General features: G+C 46.3%; 1 protein-coding gene across 3 annotated transcripts in view; it reads right to left on the minus strand.

Annotated features, from left to right (window-relative positions):
• LOXHD1 (lipoxygenase homology PLAT domains 1) overlaps window positions 1-23,368 on the minus strand; it is a gene marked incomplete at both ends in the record, with an annotated part of 203,543 nt that overhangs the window by 29,743 nt on the left and 150,432 nt on the right. For 2 of the 3 annotated variants that reach the window (XM_081252599.1, XM_081252597.1), the window contains 5 exons: window positions 1,176-1,350; window positions 2,513-2,630; window positions 9,479-9,606; window positions 12,383-12,568; window positions 13,429-13,637. In XM_081252599.1, the coding sequence (XP_081108725.1) occupies window positions 1,176-1,350; window positions 2,513-2,630; window positions 9,479-9,606; window positions 12,383-12,568; window positions 13,429-13,637 (816 nt within the window). The remainder of the gene's footprint in view (window positions 1-1,175; window positions 1,351-2,512; window positions 2,631-9,478; window positions 9,607-12,382; window positions 12,569-13,428; window positions 13,638-23,368) is intronic. The other variant, XM_081252598.1, reaches the window with a different exon arrangement.

The following is a 23,368-nucleotide window of genomic DNA, read 5'->3' on the forward strand; positions in this document are numbered from 1 at the left end:
GGTTAAAAATGAAGTTATTGTTTTCTGAGAGCACATCATGAAGGGATGAGGGACTCGAAAACTGTGAACACTTAGAACTTTAAGTGAAGAGAGTGAAGGCTTCGCTCTGAGGAGGAAAGGAAGAAGGGAGGTGCCAGAAAAACCTCTGCCAGCTGTCCTGACCCATCACGTATGCCGGAGATGCTTCATTTCTTTGGCTGAATGCTTCTCTGTTGAAAAAGTAAGCTACCAGGGCCAACAAGGGGCTCTCTCACTAGCCATTTATAAGTAGTGTGAGTGAGTTTGCCAGATTCCTTGCACCAGCTGCTGGGGAACAGGCTTGGTATAGGGGAGGGGAGGCAGGAGGCATTGCTTTCCTCTCAGCTGCTGGCCTTTGAGCACGCTCGTACTTTTGCTTGGAAGGCCCCTCCTGTGGTGTCCCCTCTGACTCACCGGCTTCTGTTTGTCTTTCTGGGCCAGACTTTGGCACCACCTCTGGGAAGCTCTCCATGACCCTTGCCTCTGATCTCAGGCTAGGTAAGGTGCCCTCCTCTGGGTTCCCAGCACCTGTGCCAACTTCTGTCACAGCCTCACTGCCCTTGCTGCCCTCGAATGTCAGTCAAGGGCATCCAAGATGCATGGCACCCGGGTGAGAGGTGTCAGGAGGTAGCAGGAGAACAGAGGGCCTCTGAGCCAAGCTCCTGCACCATTTTCAAAAGTGCTGACGGGGGGCTTCCCTGGTGGCGCAGTGGTTGAGAGTCCGCCTGCCGATGCAGGGGACGCGGGTTCGTGCCCCGGTCTGGGAGGATCCCACATGCTGCGGAGCGGCTGAGCCCGTGAGCCATGGCCGCTGAGCCTGTGCATCCGGAGCCTATGCTCCTCAACGGGAGAGGCCACAACAGTGAGAGGCCCACGTACCGCAAAAAAAAAAAAAAAAAAGTGCTGACGATACGGCCTGATGACGTTCTCCCTCACTTCCCTGAGCCAGGAAGGACAGAGCCAAGTCTGTCACTGGGAGGAAAACTTCGTTCAGGCAGGAGGCGGCACACTGTGGAAAGGAGCTGGCCTAACTTTTGGAAGGCCATCCAGAGAAAAATGTCTTGACCAGAGCCCAGGACCTGAGCCAGAATTTAAGGAGGGGCAGGGTTAGTGGCAGGGGTGGGGGTATAGGAGAAGGGAGGGACCCACTGACTCACCCAGGATGTCACTGGTCTTCACTGAGACGGTATAGGAAGTCCACTCCATCATCTCCTCCCCGTCGATGACGGCACACATCTCACACACCAGGGTCTTCTTGCCCTTCCGCTGGGACAGCCAGTCTCCATAGTAGAACATGGTCAGGTCTCCAGTGTTCATGTTTTTCAGGAGGATCTGGGGGAGAGGGGTCAGTGTGGGAGTACCTCCCTCACCTCTGCCAGCTGCCCACCCGCTACGCAGCCCCCTCATCTGGACCCCCGGGACCCATGATCCCAGACCTGAGATAAGTTCTTCTGATTTAGACTCGAGGCATGAGGAAAGGGTCCTCTCCAGGAAAAGACCCTGCCCCGCGGGCCTGGCACAGGGTCTGAAGCCCCTGTCATGACTACCCTCACTTAGGGAGTTGGAAATGGGCAATTTGTCTAAATATATTTCCGAGAGGTGCCCATCACGGTGCATGAGAAATGTTTGCTGAATGAATGACAGAAGAACAGACCAACCAAACCACTGTCAGCCATAGACCCCTGGAACTGTGTACCCAAGTTCGCCAGATTGTCCTTGGTGGGAGCACCATACTGTTGGCTCAACAAAAATCTGGGGGCTTCCCTGGTGGCGCAGTGGTTGAGAGTCTGCCTGCCAATGCAGGGGACGTGGGTTCGTGCCCCGGTCCGGGAGGATCCCACATGCCCTGGAGCGGCTGGGCCCGTGAGCCACGGCTGCTGGGCCTGCGCGTCCGGAGCCTGTGCTCCGCAACGGGAGAGGCCACAAGAGTGAGAGGCCCGCAGACCGCAAAAAAAAAAAAAAAAGAAAAAAAGAAAAATCTGCTAAAGGCTGGACAGGTGAGCAGAGCCTGTGGGGACTTGGGACAGATGGCCTTTGATGGATGAGGGATGAGAGGATGACTCAGAGGGGAGCACTGGCCCCAGATGGAAGAAGAGGCAGCCAGCTAACCGTGATCACAGGGGCACCGGAAGCTGCCTTGCCGTTGGTCTAATGTTCCCACCATTGGAGCTTTGCCGTCCCAGTTCCCGCCCCCCTCTCACCCCTCCCAACTCGCTTCCTCCAGGAAGCCCACACCCTGTCTCTGTCCACACTGCACTGACAGGGCAGGCTGTACGCCTTGGCAGCTGGTTCAGTTTTGACTGGACTCAAATAAATAAAACTATGTTCTCTGATTAATTCACACCAAAGGGCGTATTGATTATCTGGGCCAGGTCCGCATAACAACCCTTTAAGGTGACATTTGCACTTTAACAAGACCCACTGACAGCCCAAAGGAGCAGGAAGAGGGGGTGGGCAGTGGGTGGAAGGGAGGGTGAGGGTCCAGCCATGTTACCCTCTCCAGGAACCACTCGGGCCGGCTGCCCAGGCCATCAATTCGGATCCGCATCTTGGTGAACGGGGCGATGTCCAGAATCTCCATGATGAAGGTGTCATTCTGCTCCCGCTCAAATCTGGGGGTGGAGAGGAGGGGCATGAAGAAGGGAGGCTGGCCATGGTGAGAGGGCGAGGTCGTGCCAGAGACCAGATTCAGGGTAAGGAGAGAAGAAGAGGCCTCTCAGCTCCCAGTGACTCCCCACTAGCCTGTCTCTTGTGCCTCAGAAGTGTTCCCAAAAGACTGGGTTAAGTGAGTTGCTGGTAGATAGGGTCCTGAATCAAGAGGTACCAGTTCTGGGTCCTAATCTCATTCTGCTAACCACATGGAACAGTCCCGGCTCCTCTCTGGGACTTGGTTTCCTCATCTGTAGTCTAGGGAAAATGACACTGGCCCGGCAATCTCATAAAACTGTCATGAGGACCAAATGGATGTGAAATCAACTTAACATGTGAAAAAAATTCCATACCTGCAAAGCTTTAAATGAGACTCAATGAGTGACATGGCTGCCACGAATGGTGGGGCAAGTTGTGCACTGCACAACTCTAGAGAGTGCTGTTCACTTTTTTCTGTACAGAATATGCATAACTGAAGGCAGTGGCCCTAGGTTGGGTAATACTACTAATAACTGTAAAATGGCAGTTAACGTTGCTTTTGTTGCTATTACTATTTTTCTACCGAATGACCACATCATCTCAGAGATGCTCTATCTTTATTTCTTACTGCTCTTCCCACAGTGCTGCATGCAAAATGTAACCTTCAGTGCTGACATTGCTTGACTGCTCACTGATTCCAGATGCTGCTGCTGCTAAGCCCCTAGGGGTAACGCAGGTATCACTGAAGATATGACACTGCATGGCAATTTTATGCTTCCTTGAACAAAACATACTTTTAAAAACATTTAAAAACACAGCCAGTGGGAGGTGGGACTGCAAGTGCTGCAAACTGAGAACTAACTACACCTCGTCTTCAAGACAGCAGTGGAACAGAGGCCTAATCCCTTTGATAACTTGTTTATGTGCACTTTATGATTATTAGAAGTAAAAACACTCTCCCAGAAGTCTGCCCTAAATGCCTCCTGCTCTAGTTTAAACTGTCTGTCCCTCTGGTCACGTGGGAACTGGAAGGCGGTGCTCACAAACTCCCCTGTCAAGCTCATCTCACATAGAGGAGATTCTCTCAAATAATCTTTCAACTCATGGATTCCTTACTCTTGCCAGGTGTATAATTTTGCAGAACAAAGGAACTTTAGAAATCTGTGCTTTGTAGTTTTTTTTTAATTTTCGCCCTTTGAATTTAGCCAAATATCTCCCTTTTATGGAGATTTTATGGTGGGGCAGGTGTAAGTAAAAAGGGAGAGAGAAATAAGCTTTTCTTTTAGAAAACTGAAGACTGGGTTACAGTTGCCCCCTCACCCTCCATTAAAGACTAAACCCCGATTACACCTGGATAGACCCCTCTCCTCAGGGTAAAAGGCCTGCATCCAAAAGGAAAGCCCCTCATTGGCCCTTTATTCCTCCACAGCTCACCAGCCACATTTTTCCTGCTGCTCCGAGCCCCTCGAGACATCCCAGTTGCCACGAGAGAGAGCCACCACATTGAGGGGCCCCCGCTGGAAAGTGGTCAGCCTCTGAGTCAGGTCCCCTTGCCTCTGGCTCAGAAGGATGGGGCTGCTGAAGTGGCCCGGGCTTTGCCCTGCTCATCCACCTGAAGGAGCTCAGCAGCTTTAGCTACCCCTCACTCCCTTCCTGTTATCCCTTCTTTCTGTTCTCCACCCCTTCAAAGGCTGTCCTTGGGAAAGGGCCTAGCGCCCACTCACTCACCCGTCTCTGCGACGGAAGACAGCCTAAGGCTAACCAAACCCAAAGCCTTAGGCTGGAAGGGCCAGTATTTAATGGAAAAGTTTTAGACATTGTTAAGAAGCTGGGGAAGACTTATGGGTAGGGAGCCTGGGGAGGGGGTGGCTGGAAGATAGGGAAGAAGGTTATGGGGTTCAAAGCCCGCCTCCCTGGGGCAGCTGCTCGGGCACTTTGCCTCTGTGCATCTTAGAGGTAGGGCTGGGGCTCCCGGAGTTGGCTGGGATCAGAGGCTCACCTGTAGCTTCATGTTAGACCCAGCTCCTTCCAGCACCAGTGGCCATCTAGCCCATGTTCCATCCCACAGCAACTAGGGGCAGCTCTGTCCCTCTAAGGACAGCATTGGCCAACCCTTAATAAGTCGGCCCCAGCTCTGGCCCAAGAGCCAATTGTTTAATTGTCAACCGTTTGGCCAAGCTCGGTGCCTCTACAGTCTCCCCTCCCCAGGCCCTTGCAGTAGCCACCAGACCTCTCTCCTTCAGGCCCGAAGTGCTCATCAGCACAATGTTAGAGAATAAGTTTGCATTGTTTTAAGCCACTAGGTTTGTAGTAAATTTTTGTCATAACCTCGGGAAACTAACACAGACCCAAGTGGCAAGAATGTGCACTTTGGGACTGTAGGGGGGCCAAATGAGAGACCCAGCACAGAGAGAACTCCAGGCATTGGTGAGTAGCAGCAGGACTGCCTCAGCAGTGGTGTAGGTGTCCACAGGTGCTGATGTGACTGAGGGGTAAAAGGCAGAGCCCACAGGCCCTGGCTCCTCTGAACCGGGTTCCTCAGGGACCAATAAGATCATTGAACTTGCTGCCCAGCAGGGAGCTGCATCAACCCGTCTGCATCCATATCTCATGAGCATCCTTGCCTTGGTTTGAGAGTAGATCAAAGTTAAAGAAATCTCAAACAGATTCTAAATCTCTACCATCCTCAAATGCCATGATCAGGCCCAGCACATGTTCAAATCTTCCAGTGTCCTTTTAAAGGGCAGCCTCTGAGTTGAAGATGATGTGTCAAGAGGGGTCACCCAGCAGTGGGTGCTAGAACTTTCCAACTGCCTGATCTTTCAAAGGCACCCGTCCCTGGAACTCAGCCCGCTTGCCTCTTCTCTCAGACTACCACCATTCCCACTCAGCCCTGAGACCTCCCTCCAAGCCTGACCAACTCCAGGAGCCTCCCCACCAGCTCCCCTGCCCATGAAGTCCCCAAAGATGGGCCCTTTCCATTCTCAGAGCTTTATCACTAACCAGGCAGTGTGAGACCTAAGTGAGAAAGATATGAAGGAAAGATTCAAAACTTACAAGCTATTACGGGCTAAGCCCAGGCCACCGCCACTGGTGGCTCCCAAATGCCTCCTGAAGTGGCAACTGGAAAGCCATCTGGGCTCTGCCTTCCATCTGAGTTCTCTTGAGCTGAGTCTCTTCTCATCTTCTTTGCACTAAGGGTTAGTGGAAGGCAGGGGGCCACCCGGAAGGGCAAAGCCAACAGAAATCTGAGAATCTGGTTTGCCTCCAGACCAAAGAATTTCCCAGTTTATGGTGTCTCCAATGGGCCTAGGAATGATTCCTTACAGGTACTTACTTCCCTCTAGAGAAAAACCACATCTATTTGCCCAAAAATAGCCCCTACATCCATTAGAAACTAATTGCCTCAAGTTCCACTGTTAGACAGTCATTCCTTGGGTTTAAGCATTACCTTTTGAAGGCATCATTTTTTTGAATGCTACATCCATTCACGACCATCTCACTGTGAATTAATTTACCAGAACAGTTTCCCCCAAAGTGGCAAGACAACAAGTTGGGGACTTTAGTTGGGGAGTGGGGTTGAGGGAATTGCTATCAAATTTGGACTCTGGGTATAGCATTTTACAACAGGGGCGCTGCAGCAGGCAAACCTACACAATGCTTTCTGTGTGACACATGCACGTTTCTGTCTCCATTCTGGTCACACACCATTTCTTGGGAAAGGCTCCCTTGCACAACACTAAGCTGTGTGCATGACACAAGCCCAGTGGGTCTTACAATCCCAGTCCCTGAGTCAAGATGCTGACGCCTATAATGTGGATTCCAAGACACAGGTCAAACTTCAGGCCACTTGCAAATGTAATGAAGCAAAATATGTCTTGGGTAAGAGCCCTGAGCTTGCCCTCCAGAATAATTAAGAAATGATGGCTCTCTTCAAAGAATAAATCTTAATTGGGAAAACCAAAATTCTTTAACAAGGTGCCTCGAAGCATTTACAATATGGTGTGACTTTCAAGCAACATTTTTGGAATTTAGATACTACCAGAAAGGAGGTATCTATCTTTCCCACCAGCAACTGTGTCTGCGTGTGTCTATAAAATAAGGTGGAGTGTAGGCGTGGAATAATTAATCCAAGAAATTCCAGGAATCTGGGGTCGGGGTGGAGATTAGGGTCAAAGTATAGCGGTAAAGACTGTGAGAGATTGAAGATACAAACAGACACTAGCTAGACCAGAGATGATAACAGAACTCTGACCCACCACCTCTACAGCAGCATCCATCCCAGGCAGCCAGACAGCAGTGGGCTCATGATGGTCAGGATGTGGGGAAAGACTGCCAGCTTCCCTGATTTGCCCCTTCTCCCAACTCAAGACAATCAGAGAAACCCAGATACGTTCCCCAATCTAATCACATAAGATGCCCGATTCTAGGTGGCCCCCCTCCAGCTTCACCATGCCCCCAGTAATGCTACACTCTGAAGCTTTGCCAGAGTCCTGACAGCCTTAGCCTTTGCCAAAGTGATGGTGGCTCACACCCTTGCTATAGCAAGCTCTAAAGAAATAGCCTCTGTTCTCACTCGGCCTTCGTTTATTTCCACAATTTCAGGAGTTCGAACCTCAGCTCGCCTGCTTACTACCTGAGTGACCTTGAGGAGTTACTTCACCTTTCTGTGTCTCAGGTACCTTATTGGTTGTGAGTTAATATATCTTTAAAAAGGACTTACAATGGTGCCTGGCAGGGAGCAGGTGCTCATTGAATGTTAGCCATTGTTACAATCATCAGCGGGGGAGAATTGGTCAGGGGAGAATTCCAGGAGGAAACAGGAGTTGTATAATGAGAGTGTAGAAGTGCTAAAGAAGACAGGCAAAAACTGTTCTCATCAGACACCCAGGCACGAGCTGCATGAGATGAGCAGAGTTCCTGCTCTCGTGAACTGCTCTGTCCATGGGAAGAAACCTGTGCCTGGCTCCCAAGAGCTTCAGCACCGCCATCCTCATCCTCAGCATCGTCCTCACCATCCCCACCACTGCCACCATCCAGAAGTACTTACTGAGGCCTGCTACATGCAAGGCCAGAGTCAGGAGCTGTGAGGACTCAGAAAGGAGGCTTCTCTGGATCCTGTCCTCCAGCCTGGGAAGGCAGCAGTGTGGCCTCAGGGGTAAGTGGCTGTGGATGGGCTTTAGAAATCCTAGGCTTGGGCTCTGAGTCTCTCCCCTCTGACGCTTAAGATATCAGGGGTCAGGGATGGTTTGGGGGACAACGGCTGAACATAGAAAACCAGACAAAAGCCAGGACCAAGCTGAGGATTTGATGGAAGGCGCAGACAGGAAGCAGTACAAGAGGTTCACCTTTATTGCCACTACAAATAACTATCTTAAGAGGAAGTAGAACCTAATGCTTAAGACTGGGGCCCCTGGGGGCTTCCCTGGTGGCGCAGTGGTTGAGAGTCCGCCTGCCAATGCAGGGGACATGGGTTCATGCCCTGGTCTGGGAAGATCCCACATGCCACGGAGCAACTGGGCCCGTGAGCCACAATTACTGAGCCTGTGCGTCTGGAGCCTGTGCTCCGCAACAAGAGAGGCCGCGATAGTGAGAGGCCTGCGCACCGCGATGAAGAGCGGCCCCTGCTTGCCACAACTGGTGAAGGCCCTCGCACAGAAACGAAGACCCAACACAGCCATAAATAAATAAATAAATAAATAAATAAATAAATAAATAAATAAATAAATAAATAAATAAATAAATAAATAGATTAAAAAAAAAAAAAAGACTGGGGCCCCTGGGTGCAGTGCCCAGTGCCATAACTTGCTGGCTCTGGGACCTTGAGCAACATGACTTGACCCTGCTGTGCCTCAGTTTTCTTACCTATAGAATGGGGATGATAATAACGGTCCTCATAGAGTTGTAGGGAGGACTAGGTGTATCAATACATTCAAAGGGCTTAGAAAAATGTCCAGCACAAAATAAGCCCACATCAGTGTCCATGCTGTTGCTGTGGTTCCCTCAGGTGTTAAGCTTTGTTAGTTTGAACATCTTCTCTTCCCGGTTGTATTGTTTCGACAGTGTCTGAGACAGTGTCTGACACAGGTGTTCAATTGTTTTTTAATATTTTAAAAATTATTTTAGCCTTTTTGTAATCGTTTTGAACTTGCAGGCAAGTTGCAAAATAGAAGAGGGTTTCTGTGTTCCCTTCACCCAGCTTCCCCTAATGTGAACAGGTTACATTACTACCATACAAAGAATGAAAGCAGGGCTTCCCTGGTGGCGCAGTGGTTGAGAGTCCGCCTGCCGATGCAGGGGACACGGATTCATTCCCTGGTCCAGGAAGATCCCACATGTCGCGGAGCGGCTGGGCCAGTGAACCATGGCCGCTGAGCCTGTGAGTCCGGAGACTGTGCTCCGCAACGGGATAGGCCACAATAGTGAGAGGCCCGCGTACCGCAAAAAAAAAAAAAAAAATGAAAGCAGGAGATTCACAATGACACAACGCTATCAACTAACACAGACCTTACAGTAAACATTTTTGAGTGAGAGAAGGAAGGAAGGAAAGGCGGAAGGTAGGAAGGAAGGAGTGTTATGGGCTGAGGTGATCAAGCAAGGCTTCCTGGAGGAGGTGGATTTGAGCTAGCCCTTGAAACAGAAGGGTCTTGAGACAGAGAGAGTGGATGAAGAGCATTCCAGGAGGGAGAAATCACACAGAGGCATGGAGGCCCCAGGGGATGAGGGGAGAGTGAGGGGAGCAGTCTATTTAAAGGCAGGATGGGGCTGGATGGTGGAGGATTGGGTGTGTGGAGGGGCAAAGGGGCAAGGGGCACAGGCCACCTCCAGATACCTGGCCTTCTTTTTGTCCAGCTGCACTTCCTCTGTGCTGCCGTTGGTGCCGTAGAGGGTCATAAAGATGTTGGAGTCGGTGCCACCACCAACCACGTCACCCGTCCACACCGTCATTTCATAGAGCACCTGCCACGAGAGGGATGTGGGTCATGGGCATTGGTCACAACCGTTAACCCCATGGATTTGCCTCACTCTCACTGGGGCAAGACAACACGCCCTCCAAGCTCCATGGCTCTGAAAAGAGGTCTCCCCCTAATCAACTGTAAATGTCTGGAGAGCAAGAGCTAGGCCTCGTTACTGTCTGTGTCCCTGGCTGTGTCCAGTTCAGTGCTGTAGAGTTCAGTTTCTGATAGAGAACACGTGCGCAGTAGGAATATGACCAAAAGCCCCAGCGTTAACCGATTTCTATGTCAGTTGAAATCTCAACCTAAGTCTGTTCATCCCAGCAGCGTGTGTTGGCCAGACAGTGGCTTTTGGAGCCATGCAGGGCGCCATTTGAGTCCCAGATCCGTCCCGTGCTAGCTGTTGACCTGGACAGAGGCCACACCTTCTCCAGCCTCCGCTTCCTCCCCCATAAAATAGGGATAAGCACTTTGTAGAGTTGCGAGAGCTGCAGACACTTCGCCTTGGGGATGGTTCTGGGGGACTCCCTCCTTCCTGCTGCAGCCAGCACACACCCTGCACGTCGGTGAGTGGGAAGTCCGCCCAGTCTGATGGTTCAGGGACTTCTGCCTCCATTCACTTGTGAAGTGGGACAGCCGCCTATTGTACGTGGTTCTCACTTTAGATTGGAATTTTGCCCTTTTGCCTGAGGTTTGCTCCAAAGAGGACGTATTCCCTTTGTCTCTGCTGGAGGGGGAGGGAGCAGCCTACTCCTCCGAGGACGGTGCCCTCACCGAGGCCCCTGCCTTGGTTCTTCCTCCAAGAGGCAGCCTCGTGTCAAGAGGGGCCATCTTCACCCCTGACCTGGAAGGTTCTCTGGTCCTGGCTTCTTACTCCACGCCTCTCACCAGGTGCCCAAGGACTAGCAATTAGGTCTCAGAGGTTCAGGAGAGGCTTGCACACGTGGCCAAGGATGTGCCAGGCTGAGCATCTCCTCTGCATATACCTGTGCCCGGCCCTTCCCTTCCCCAGTGCCTGCTGTCACTCGTGAAGACGCTAGGTCCCCACCACCCAGATGCCTTTGGACTCATAACCCAAGTTATTCATGGCAGTGATCATGCCCCTGATGTTGTGTCTTTTCAGGCAACATCTAGAACCTTCACCACGCTACTGCAAGGCTCGAAGTAGTATTTCAGGCCTGGCCAGGAGGACATGTTTGCCAAGGGAGTCATTGAAGAGCCCCTTGCTTTACCAGGAAAATCCTCTTAGACCACCTAACAGGGGCATGTGTGATGGGCACGGAGCTATCAGAAATGAAAGCAGAAGCCTGACACTATTTTGCTCTAATCCAGCAGACATAGAAACAGAATGATCAAAGTGAGTGCTCGGTGGCCCCATGGAGACTGTCCCTTTAAGGCTGATCTCTCCAGACTCCTGTGTTCTCTGTGTCCATCTTTCTCTCCTTTATGCAGACACATCTCTTTTTATGTCATAGGTGTGTTTCCAGAAAGAGACACAGAAACAGGGCTTTTGTAATTCCAGTCTGATATCAGATGTCCTGGGGAGGTGGCCAGTCCAAAGAGCCCTACAGTTCTTTGTAAAGTGACAAACGTGTGTTCTTTTGTAACAGGAATAACTGGGGTGTGGGTCTGGATTTCCACAGACTAAAGGGCTCAGAGGGAGATGCAGCTGTACCGAGCGGGGTGTGCGTATGCACTGGGAGTGACCCACACACACGCCCACGTGTGTGCTGGGAATTGGGTCAGGACGGAGGTCCCTGGATGCTCTCCTACACTGACTGTCTGGCCAGAGATGGAGATGGCTGAGGAAGGGAGGGGGGTATTGATGCCGTAGAAATTTCTGCTCTCTGGCTCTCAAGCAGGGGATGGCCTGGCATCCACACTCCTGCCTGGCAAGAGTTTTAGAGCCCATAACTCAGCCCTTCATTCTGTCTCCATATACTATATAAGCAGGGCATGCTCAGGCCCAGAGCGATTTCTCCTTACCTTTGTGTGACGGCTTCTGACCTAAATCTAGTAGCGCATGGGTTTGGATTCAGGAATAGAGATGAGGGCTGGGACCTTCCGTTTACCCCACAGCTTTTCACAGAGAAAGGGAACCTGCAGGGTCATGTGACACAGAGGCCTCTGCGCCACCAGCTGGTCACGTTTCCTTGGGCCCCAACACCCAGGCATCCTGCTTCCTGCCTGACACCGACCTGTGACTTTATACAACTTGTCCCAGGTCATTTGGCTAGTTAGAGGTGGAGATGGGACAGGAGCTTAGAGCACCTGCCTTCCAGCTTTTTCCCCTTAAGGGGGTCTTGTGCAGACGGCACTCACTACACTATGAGACCCAGAGGCTCACAGTCTCTCAAATGTGCCATCTGTCCTCATGACTGGCCTACTGGTGTTGTTGCAGCATCCTTTGGAGAATAATGACTCTGCATGTCTGTGTAGAGCATGCAAAGCTTTTCTGGACTGTTCATGGTCTCATTAGTTCTCCTCAAGATCTTACATGGAACAGGATAAGAAGCATTATTTCCATGTGCTGTATGAGAAAACCAAGGCCCGGAGAGGCCAGATGACTTGTGCAAGGTTACAGAGCTGCAGACAAGAAGAGACTTGATTCTCTTGGCTCCTAGCAAAGTGGGTCTGGCTGCTATATAGGGCTGCAGCCCCTGCCAGTGCCCCAGGGATGAGTCTGCTGCTTCTCTCACTTCCATTTCCCCTGCTGCTCGCCCACCTCAGCCTGCACTGCCCTTAGCCACACAACGCACAGACACAGGTGCCCCCTATACCTTCACCCCGATGTTCACCACCATGGCATCCAGGAGGTCAAAGACACGGGAGGTGACTCCATCTCCTCGGTCCTTGGCGAGCCAGCAATTGCAGCGCAACATGTACTTGGTGCCCTGGGTGGGCACAGCCAAGCACAGCTCCTCCACCAGCCAGCAGCTCTCAGGGGAGGCCCCGTCGTGGCCCAGCTAGGAGGGGACACACAGGGGCCATGAGGACAGGGCGCAACTGGGCAAGAAGCCCTCCCTGCTCAGCGTCCGCTTCCCCACTCTCTGCCTCATCCCTCAGCATCGCCTTCCCATGTGCTTCACACTCACTGACCTGTCCCTCCCGTGAAGGTGGAGAGATTTTGCAGATGTAATTAAAGTCTCTAATCAGGTGACTTTGAATTAATCAAAAGATTATTCTAGGTGGGCCTGACCTCATTAGGTGAGCCCTTTAAAAGAGGGTCTAGACGTGAGAGATGGAAGAAGTCAGGGAGATGTGAAGCAGAAGAGATCTTCTCTGAATGGCTTTGAAGAAACAAACTGCCTGATTTTGGAGAGGGTCACGTGGCAGGGAATGCAGGCAGCCTCTGGCTTTGGTCCTACAACTACAAGGAAACAGATTCCTCCAACAACCATTGAGCTTGGGACAGGACCCCAAGTCTCAGATGAGACCCCAGCCGTGGCAGCAACTTGATTTCAGCCCAGTGAGACCTTGAGAAGAGGGCTCAGCTAACTCAGACCTGGACTTCTGACTCAGGACACTGTGAGATAATACATTTGTGTGGCCTTAAGTTATTAAGTTTGTAGTAATTTGTTACACGGCAATAAAAATCTAATACACAGGCCTCCCCATTGGGTGGGTGGTAAACGGACCTGGAGGGGCAGGTGATGCAACCAAGGTCATCCAGCTAGTTGATGGCAGGGGCCAGGAGCTCTTCCTCTGCTGCCTGTTCTGAGTGGGGTTCAGGTCGGGCCCACTCACCCTCCCACCTGTGTACTGGTCAGTTCCTTCCTTCCTTCCCTAGGGGTGGTCACCATCCCGAGGCCCTAGGGCCCAGCACCTCTATTTTCTGGATAACGCCCACATCCAAGCCTGCAACATAGAACTCCTCCACTGAGCCGCAGCTGAAGCCTTTCTTCCCTCGGGGATAGTCCAGCCAGATGCGGTTACTGCGCTCGTCATCCTCTCCAATGAGGAAGATGAAGGCCCGGCTGTCGGTGGCTGCGTCCTTGTGCTTCCCCGTGGTGACTGACACATAGTAGGGAATAACTGCAAGAGATCATGGGAGCCCAGCCTCATCACGGGCCACGTGGACCAGGGTAGGCTCGGACACTTGGAAATGACCTCTGGAGGCACTGATCTCAGCTCCCTGCCTCTGAGACAAAGTACAACAGAGCTTTTTTTTTTTTTTTTTTTTTTTTTTTTTATTAGTTTCTGCTTTATAACAAAGTGAATCAGTCATACATATACATCTGTTCCCACATCCCTTCCCTTTTCAGGCTGGCAAGTATCTGCCCTCCAAGGACTGAGGGAGCTGGTAACTCCCAAGAGAAGATCAAAGAGAGCATCGTTGCCACATCTAAAAGCCCTGTTGACCAATTATCTTCGTGAGAACAATAATGGCTAGCCGAGTACAGGGGTTAGATGCCTGAAAAGCTTATCATAGATAAGAAAAGCTTATCACAGCAAAAAATGAGGTTGGTAAAAGCAAGGTCTCACGGAAAGCAGGAATTTAGGGAAGATAATAAAATAGCATTTATATATGTAACCTGGTAAATCAAAATTCTAGAAGGCACTCATTTCCAAAACAATCCAGATTAAACAGCATAAAAACTTGCTCAGGTAGTACGGCATAGAGTTCTAGTTGCCCAGCCAGTTTCCATTCTCCTTGCAGCTAGAGGTGGTCATGATATATAAGATGTTGGGAAATTTCTTTTAAAGGGTCTGACTCAACTGGGAGGAGCACCTTTTTGCCCCTTACCCTTCCATTCATTCTGCTTGGAATGTGGATGTGATGTCTGGAGCTCCAGCTCCAAGTCATCTTGGACCCATGGGCAACATTTAGGATGGAAGCCACTTGTAAGATTGCCAGAGTGGTCAGGTTGAAAGAGCCTAGGTCCCTGAATTCACTGGAACTGCTATATCATTCCCAGCTGCTTCTCTTTGAATTTTTATGTGTAAGAAAAGAAAAATTCCTTGTTTATTTAAGACACTATCTTTAGGTCTCTTGCAGTTACTAACTGAAACAGGTTGGAAAACCTTCTCCTGGCTCATCTTCCTCAACAGCTTGGGAGACACTGCCCTGGGGTAGTAGATGTTAGGTTATGCAATCTGTAGCCCTTTGAAAAATTTCCAGACTAGACCTTCCTGGCTGGAATTACCTGCATTGTTTTCTGCCCATGGCTGCATTTCATCTTTACAAGGAGAGCGCCACTGGCCTTTCCACAGTTGATCATCATGCTTAATTAAGGAGAAGCACTTTCTTGTAGGTCCTGTCTAAGAAGGTAGGGTATAAAAAAATTGCCTCTCTGCCCAATCCCACAGTCCCTCCATGTGGTCTTCTGGAGAAAAATATAGTTGTTGACATGCTCTTATATCTAAGAGAACTGAACAAAAAAGCAATGGATTTAAATGTCCAACAGAAAAATATACAACTGCCTTATCTCAAAAATCTGGTTGGAAAAAATGAACTTCTCAGGGGATTACAACATTGTTTTAAGAAGCAGGAAAAAACTGAAGCTAAAAGAGTGACTTGTCCAAGGCCACGCATTTTCTTGTCAGAGCCAGAAATGGAACTTAAATCTCCAAAAAAACAGCTCAGGACTTCTTCTTCCCATCCCCCCACACTGCTCATGCCTAAAATTTGCATGGCTGAGTCCTAAACAACATACAAGGAATTCTCATTGCTGTTCTTGATTTCTGTCTCAGGAGAATTGTCCTAGGCTCTCTGGGCTGAAACTATTTCTTGGGAGTCTGGGTGAGGGCAGAGTTCAGGATGATACCCTCCTGGTGGTAGATCAGCAGATTACGGATATCATCATCCTAACTTCTCTTAGCCTTTGTTTCCCCATCTGTAAAGGAAGCTAATTGCTGCCCTCTGTAAACAAAATTAATAAACAAAAACATCAGTTAAATAGAGTCTGGAGACCAGAAGGGGGAGCTCTCACTCCCTATGACGATGGCAGTGTCCAACAGGAAAAAGAAAGACTCCACTTCTCTCCTGGTAACAACTCAATGAAAAGTCCTGGACTCTTTGTTTACTACAACTCTCCCAACTGCCTTTTCCAAGAGTTCTCCTCCCTTGCTCTCTGGGAACTTGCATGTAGTTTGCCAGGGTTGCAGACTCCAAATTGCAATTCTCTGCTGATCCCAAAAAACCAATTTTGCTAGAGAAATAACTGGCAGTCTATTTGTTTTAGGTCAACATTTTGGTGGCCCGTACAGGGATCCAGAGAAGAGCCCCAACAGGTCTGGGGCTGGTGAGCAAACAGGTGAGATACCCACAATTGAGCCCATTGTGCCCACTGCTTTTCTTGTCAACCCTGGAGTTTGAAGGTATGTCTTTTTCCTGGATCTGAGCTCATACTCTCTTTGCGTTTGAAGCTTTCCAGGCTTTATCTGGGATCTATTTTAAGGTTTTGTCCTTTCTGGTTAAGGCCTTGTTCTGTATACGAGTACTCATTTGCCACCTTGGTCAGATTCTGAGATCAGACTCTTTCAACTGAAACTGGTTAGGTTTCAACCTGTTCCCTTTGGAACGGGGGCTGTTTCATTGCAACTGTGCTATTTCAGCCTTTGACCCATTCCTTTGGAGCAGGGGTTGTTCTATGAGAAGTGGGCTGAGAAGCCTTTGGCCTGGATCCTCTAGGACCAACCTGTTCCCTTAGAACTTGCTAGTATTAGGCCTGCAGTTCCTTTGCAAGCTGTTTGAGATATTTGAACAGTTTAAGCTATTGAATTGAGTTGTTTAAAATGCAAGATGGTTGAGTTTTTTAATCTGTTTAAAAATTATTCTTTTACTCTATAGGAAAACCTCTGAGAAATAGGATCACAGTTATCTAAATATTTTGAGGGCACCCCTCCTACAGGGAATCTGGTCAATTTTATGTGTAAAAACCTCAGTTCTTCCTCATACACATTTCTAACTAAATGGATCTACCTGACCAAAGGCAATTTAGAATATCAATGGCCAAATGGAACTTCTGAAATCCCCAAACTGAATTTTTTTAAAGCCAAATTGGAATACAATAGTGCTAAAATTTCTAGAACTGAATGGAATGTGTATTTAGATTGGTACTTTGAGGCTTCCAAACATTATCATAAGCCTAAAACTGCCTCTCTGCAAGTGAGCCTTTTGTAAGTAGCAGTATAGATGGGTCCTGTTGTTTTTAATCCAATCAGCCACCCTATGTCTTTTGATTGGTGCATTTAATCCATTGACATTTAAAGTGATTATTGATAGCTATGTCATTTTGTTACTTGTTTTCTGTTTTTTTGTAGTTCTTTGTTCTTTTCTTCTTCTTTTTAGTTTCTTCCCTTTTGGTTTGATGATTTGCTTGTGTTCCTTTCTCTCTAGTTTTTTGTGTATCTATTGTAGGTTTTTGATTTGTGGTTATCTTGGGGTTTGTATATGTTGACCCATAGCTATATCTGCTTTATTTTAAACTGGTAGTCATTTAAGTTCAAATACTGCCTAAAAGATCTAAATGTTTTTTACTCCCCTCCCCCATGTTTTGTGCTTTTGATGTCATATTTTATATCTTCATGTCTATCTTTTAGCTATTATAGTTATAGAATTTATTTGCCTTTACTAGTGGGATTTTTCCTTTCCTAGAAGTTCTTCTTGTTGCAGCTTTTTTTTTTTTCCAAACAGCATTATTGGACTATAATTGCTCTACAATGGTGTGCTAGTTTCTACTTTATAACAAAGTGAATCAGCTATACATACACATATATCCCTATACCTCCTCCCTCTTGGGTCTCCTTCCCACGTCTTCTTCCTACCCCTCCCCCATCCCACCCCTCTAGGTTGTCACAAAGCACTGAGCTCATCTCCCTGTGCTATGTGGCTGCTTCCCGCTAGCTATCGATTTTACATTTGGTAGTGTATATATGTCCGTGCCACTCTCTCACTTCGTCCCAGCTTACCCTTCCCCCTCCTCATGTCCTCAGGTCCATTCTCTACATCTGAGTCTTTAGTCCTGTCCTGTCCATAGGTTCTTCAGAACCATTTTTTTTTAATTCCATATATATGTGTTAGCATATGTTATTTGTTTTTCTCTTTCTGACTTACTTCACTCTGTATGACAGACTCTAGGTCCATCCACCTCACTGCAAATAACTCAATTTTGTTTTTTTATGGCTGAGTAATATTCCATTGTACACATGTGCCACATCTTCTTTGCCCATTCATCTGTCGATGGACACTTAGGCTGCTTCCATGTCCTGGCTTTTGTAAATAGAGCTGCTATGAGCATTGTGGTACATGACTCATTTTGAATTACGATTTTCTCAGGGTATGTGCCCAGTAGTGGGATTGCTGGATCATATGGTAATTCTATTTTTAGTTTTTTAAGGAGCCTCCATACTGTTCTCCATAGTGGCTGTATCAATTTACATTCCCACCAACAATGCAAGAGGGTTCTCTTTTCTCCACACCCCCTCCAGCATTTGTTTTTTGTAGATTTTCTGATGATGCCCACTCTAACTGGTGTGAGGTGATACCTCATTGTAGTTTTGATTTGCATTTCTCTAATAATTAGTGATGTTGAGCAACTTTTCATGTGTTTCTTGGCCATTTGTATGTCTTCTTTGGAGAAATGTCTATTTAGGTCTTCTGCCCATTTTTAGATTGGGTTGTTTTTTTCTTTAATATTGAGCTGCATGAGCTGTTTATATATTTTGGAGATTAATCCTTTGCTGATTCATGTGCAAATATTTTCTCACACTCTGAGGGCTGTCTTTTTGTCTTGTTTATGGTTTCCTTTGCTGTGCAAAAGCTTTGAACTTTCATTAGGTCCCACTTGTTTATTTTTGTTTTTATTTCCATTACTCTAGGAGGTGGATCAAAAAAGATTTTGCTGTGATTTATGTCAAAGAGTGTTCTTCCTATGTTTTCCTCTAAGAGATTTATAGTGTCCAGTCTTACATTTAGGTCTCGAATCCATTTTGAGTTTATTTTTGTGTATGGTGTTAGGGAGTGTTCTAATTTCATTCTTTTCCATGTAGCTGTCCCGTTTTCCCAGCACCACTGATTGAAGAGACTGTCTTTTCTCCATTGTATATCCTTGCCTCCTTTGTCATAGATTAGTTGACCATAGGTGTGTGGGTTTATCTCTGGGCTTTCTATCTTGTTCCATTGATCTATGTTTCTGTTTTTGTGCCAGTACTATATTGTCTTGATTACTGTAGCTTTGTAGTATAGTCTGAAGTCAGGGAGTCTGATTCCTCCAGCTCCGTTTTTTTCCCTCAAGACTGCTTTGGCTATTCGGGGTCTTTTGTGTCTCCATACAAATTTTAAGATGATTTGTTCTAGTTCCATAAAAAATGCCATTGGTAATTTGATAGGCATTGCATTGAATCTGTAGATTGCTTTGGGTAGTATAGTCATTTTCACAGTACTGATTCTTCCAATCCACAAACATGGTATATCTCTCCATCTGTTGGTATCATCTTTAATTTCTTTCATCAGTGTCTTACAGTTTTCTGCATACAGGTTTTTGTTTCCCTAGGTAGGTTTATTCCTAGGTATTTCATTCTTTTTGTTTCAGTGGTAGATGGGAGTGTTTCCATAATTTCTCTTTCAGGTTTTTCATCATTAGTGTATAGGAATGCAAGAGATTTCTGTGCATTAATTTTCTATCCTGCAACTTAACCAAATTCATTGATTAGCTCTAGTAATCTTCTGGTGGCATTTTTAGGATTCTTTATGTATAGTATCATGTCATCTGCAAACAGTGACAGTTTTACTTCTTCTTTTCCAATCTGTATTCTTTTTATTTCTTTTTCTTCTCTGATTGCCATGGCTAGGACTTCCAAAACTATGTTGAATAGTAGTGGTGAGAGTGGACATCCTTGTCTTGTTCCTGATCTTAGAGGAAATGCTTTCAGTTTTTCACCATTGAGAATGATGTTTTCTGTGCGTTTGTCGTATATGGCCTTTATTATGTTGAGGTAGGTTCCCTGTATGCCCGCTTTCTGGAGAGTTTTTGTCATAAATGGGTGTTGAATTTTTTCAAAAGCTTTGTCTGCATCTATTGAGATGATCATATGGTTTTCATTCTTCAATTTGTTAATATGGTGTATCACATTGATTGATTTGCTTATATTGAAGAATCCTTGCATCCCTGGGATAAATCACACTTGGACATGGTGTATGATCCTTTTAATGTGTTGTTGGATTCTGTGTGCTAGTATTTTGTTGAGGATTTTTGCATCTATATTCATCAGTGATATTGGTCTGTAATTTTCTTTTTTTGTAGTATGTTTGTCTAGTTTTGGTATCAGAGTGATGGTGGCCTGATAGAATGAGTTTGGGAGTGTTCCTTCCTCTGCAATTTTTTGGAAGAGTTTGAGAAGGATGGGTGTTAGCTCTTCTTTAAATGTTTCATAGAATTCACCTGTGAAACCATCTGGTCCTGGACTTTTGTTTGTTGGAAGATTTTTAATCACAGTTTCAATTTCATTAATTGTTATTTGTCTGTTCATATTTTATGTTTCTTCCTGGTTCAGTCTTGGAAGGTTATACCATTCTAAGGATTTTTCCATTTCTTCCAGGTTGTCCATTTTATTGGCATAGAGTTGCTTGTGGTAGTCTCTTAGGATGCTTGGTATATCTGTGGTGTCTGTTGTAGCTTCTCCTTTTTCATTTCTAATTTTATTGATTTGAGTCCTTTCCCTCTTTTTCTTGATGAGTCTGGCTAATGGTTTATCAATTTTGTTTATCTTCTCAAAGAACCAGCTTTTAGTTTTACTGATCTTTGCTACTGTTTTCTTTGTTTCTATTTCATTTATTTCTGCTCTGATCTTTTTTTTTTTTTTTTTTTTTTTGCGGTACATCGCATTGACCAGGGCACGACCAGGGCATCGACCAGGGCAAGAACCCGTGTCCCCTGCATCGGCAGGTGGACTCTCAACCACTGTGCCAGCAGGGAAGCCCCCCTCTGCTCTGATATTTATGATTTCTTTCCTTCTGCTAACTTTGGGTTTCGTTTGTTCTTCTTTCTCTAGTTCCTTTAGGTGTAATGTTAGATTGTTTATGAGACTTTTCTTGTTTCTTGAGGTAGGCTTGTATAGCTATAAACTTCCATCTTAGAACTGCTTTTGCTGCATCCCATAGGTTTTGGATCATCGTGTTTTCATTGTCATTTGTCTCTAGGTATTTTTTGATTTCCTCTTTGATTTCTTCAGTGATCTCTTGCTTATTTGGTAACGTATTGTTTAGTCTCCATGTGTTTGTGTTTTTTACGTTTTTTCCCTGTAATTGATTTCTAATCTCATAGCATTGTGGTCAGAAAAGATGCTTGATATGATTTCAATTTTCTTAAATTTACTGAGGCTTGATTTGTGACCCAAGGTGTGATTTATCCTGGAGAATGTTCCATGAGCACTTGAGAAGAAAGTGTAATCTGCTATTTTTGGATGGAATGTCCTATCAGTTAAATCTATCTGGTCTATTGTGTCATTTAAACTTGTGTCTCCTTGTTAATTTTCTGTTTGGATGATCTGTCCATTGGTGTAAGTGAGGTGTTAAAATCTCCCACTATTATTGTGTTACTGTCGATTTCCTCTTTTAGAGATGTTAGCAGTTGCTTTATGTATTGAGCTGCTCCTACGTTGGGTGCATGTATATTTATAATTGTTATATCTTCTTCTTGGATTGATCCCTTGATCATTATGTAGTGTCCTTCCTTGTCTCTTGTAACATTCTTTATTTTAAAGTCTATTTTATCTGATATGAGTATAGCTACTCCAGCTTTTCTTTTTTTTTTTTTTTTTGCAGTACGCAGGCCTCTCACTGTTGTGGCCTGTCTCATTGTGGAGCACAGGCTCTGGACACACAGGCTCAGAGGCCAGGGCTCATGGGCCTACCTGCTCCGCGGCATGTGGGATCTCCCCAGACCGGGACACAAACTCGTGTCCCCTGCATCGGCAGGCGGACTCTCAACCACTGCGCCACCAGGGAAGTCCCCAGCTTCCTTTTGATTTCCATATGCATGGAATATCTTTTTCCATCCCCTCACTTTCAGTCTGTATGTGTCCTTAGGTCTGAAGTGGGTCTCTTGTAGACAGCATATATGTGGGTCTTGTTTTTTTTTCCATTCAGCAAGCCTGTGTCTTTTGGTTGGAGCATTTAATCCATTCAAGTTTAAGGTAATTATTGATATGTATGTTCCTATTACCATTTTCTTAATTGTCTGTGGTTTGTTTTTGTAGGTCCTTATCTTCTCTTGTGTTTCCCACTTAGAGAAGTTCCTTTAGCATTTGTTGTAGCGCTGGTTTGGTGGTGCTGAATTCTCTTAGCTTTTGCTTGTCTGTAAAGCTTTTGATTTCTCCATCAAATCTGAATGAGATCCTTGCTGCGTAGAGTCATCTTGGTTGTAGGTTCTTCCCTTTCATCACTTTAAGTATATCATGCCACTCCCTTCTGGCTTGTGTAGTTTCTGCTGAGAAATCACCTGTTAACCTTCTGCGAGTTCCCTTGTATGTTATTTATTGTTTTTCCCTTGCTGCTTTCAATAATTTTTTTTGTCTTTAATTTTTGCCAATTTGATTACTATGTGTCTTGGCATGTTTCTCGTAGGTTTTATCCTGTATAGGACTCTCTGAATTTCCTGGACTTGGGTGGCTATTTCCTTTCCCATGTTAGGGAAGTTTTTGACTATAATCTCTTCAAATATTTTCTCAGGTCCTTTCTCTCTCTTCTCCTTCTGGGACCGCTATAATGTGAATATTGTTGCATTTAATATTGTCCCAGAGGTCTCTTAGTCTGTCTTCATTTCATTTTGTTCTTTTGTTATTATTTTGTTCCGCAGCAGTGAATTCTACCATTCTGTCTTCCAGGTCACTTATCCTTTCTGCCTCAGTTATTCTGCTATTGATTCCTTCTAGTGTATTTTTCATTTCAATTATTGTATTGTTCATCTCTGTTTGTTTATTCTTTAATTCTTCTAGTTCTTTTTTTTTTTTTTTTTTTGCAGTCCATGGGCCTCTCACTGTTGTGGCCTCTCCGTCACGGAGTACAGGCTCCAGACGCGCAGGCTCAGCGGCCATGGCTCATGGGCCCAGCTGCTCCGCGGCATGTGGGATATTCCCGGACTGGGGCACGAACCCGTGTCCCCTGCATCAGCAGGCAGACTCTCAACCACTGTGCCACCAGGGAAGCCCTCTTCTAGTTCTTTGTTAAACATTTCTTGCATTTTCTCGATCTTTGCCTCTATCCTTTTTCTGAAGTCCTGGATCATCTTCACTATCATTATTTTGAATTCTTTTTCTGGAAGATTGCCTACCTCCATTTCATTTAGTTGTTTTTCTGAGGTTTTATCTTGTTCCTTCATCTGGTACATAGCCCTCTGCCTTTTCATCTTGTCTATCTTTCTGTGAATGTGGTTTTTGTTCTACAGGCTGCAGGATTGTAGTTCTTCTTGCTTCTGCTCTCAATTTTCTTAAATTTACCAAGGCTTGATTTGTGACCCAATATATGATCTATCCTAGAGAATATTTCATGAGCACTTGAGAAGAAAGTGTATTCTGTTGTTTTTAGATGGAATGTCCTATAAATATCAATTAGGTCCATCTTGTTTAATGTGTCATTTAAAGGTTGTGTTTCCTTATTTATTTTCATTTTTGATGATCTGTCCATTGGTGAAAGTGGGATGTTAAAGTCCCCTACTATGATTGTATTACTGTCTATTTCCCCTTTTATGGCTGTTAGCATTTGCCTTATGTACTGAGGTGCTCCTATGTCGGGTGCATAAATATTTACAATTGTTATGTGTTCT

The sequence above is a fragment of the Mesoplodon bidens genome, assembly GCF_964165515.1.
Source record: "Mesoplodon bidens genome assembly, chromosome: 13".
NCBI classification, from domain to species: Eukaryota; Metazoa; Chordata; class Mammalia; order Artiodactyla; family Ziphiidae; genus Mesoplodon; species Mesoplodon bidens.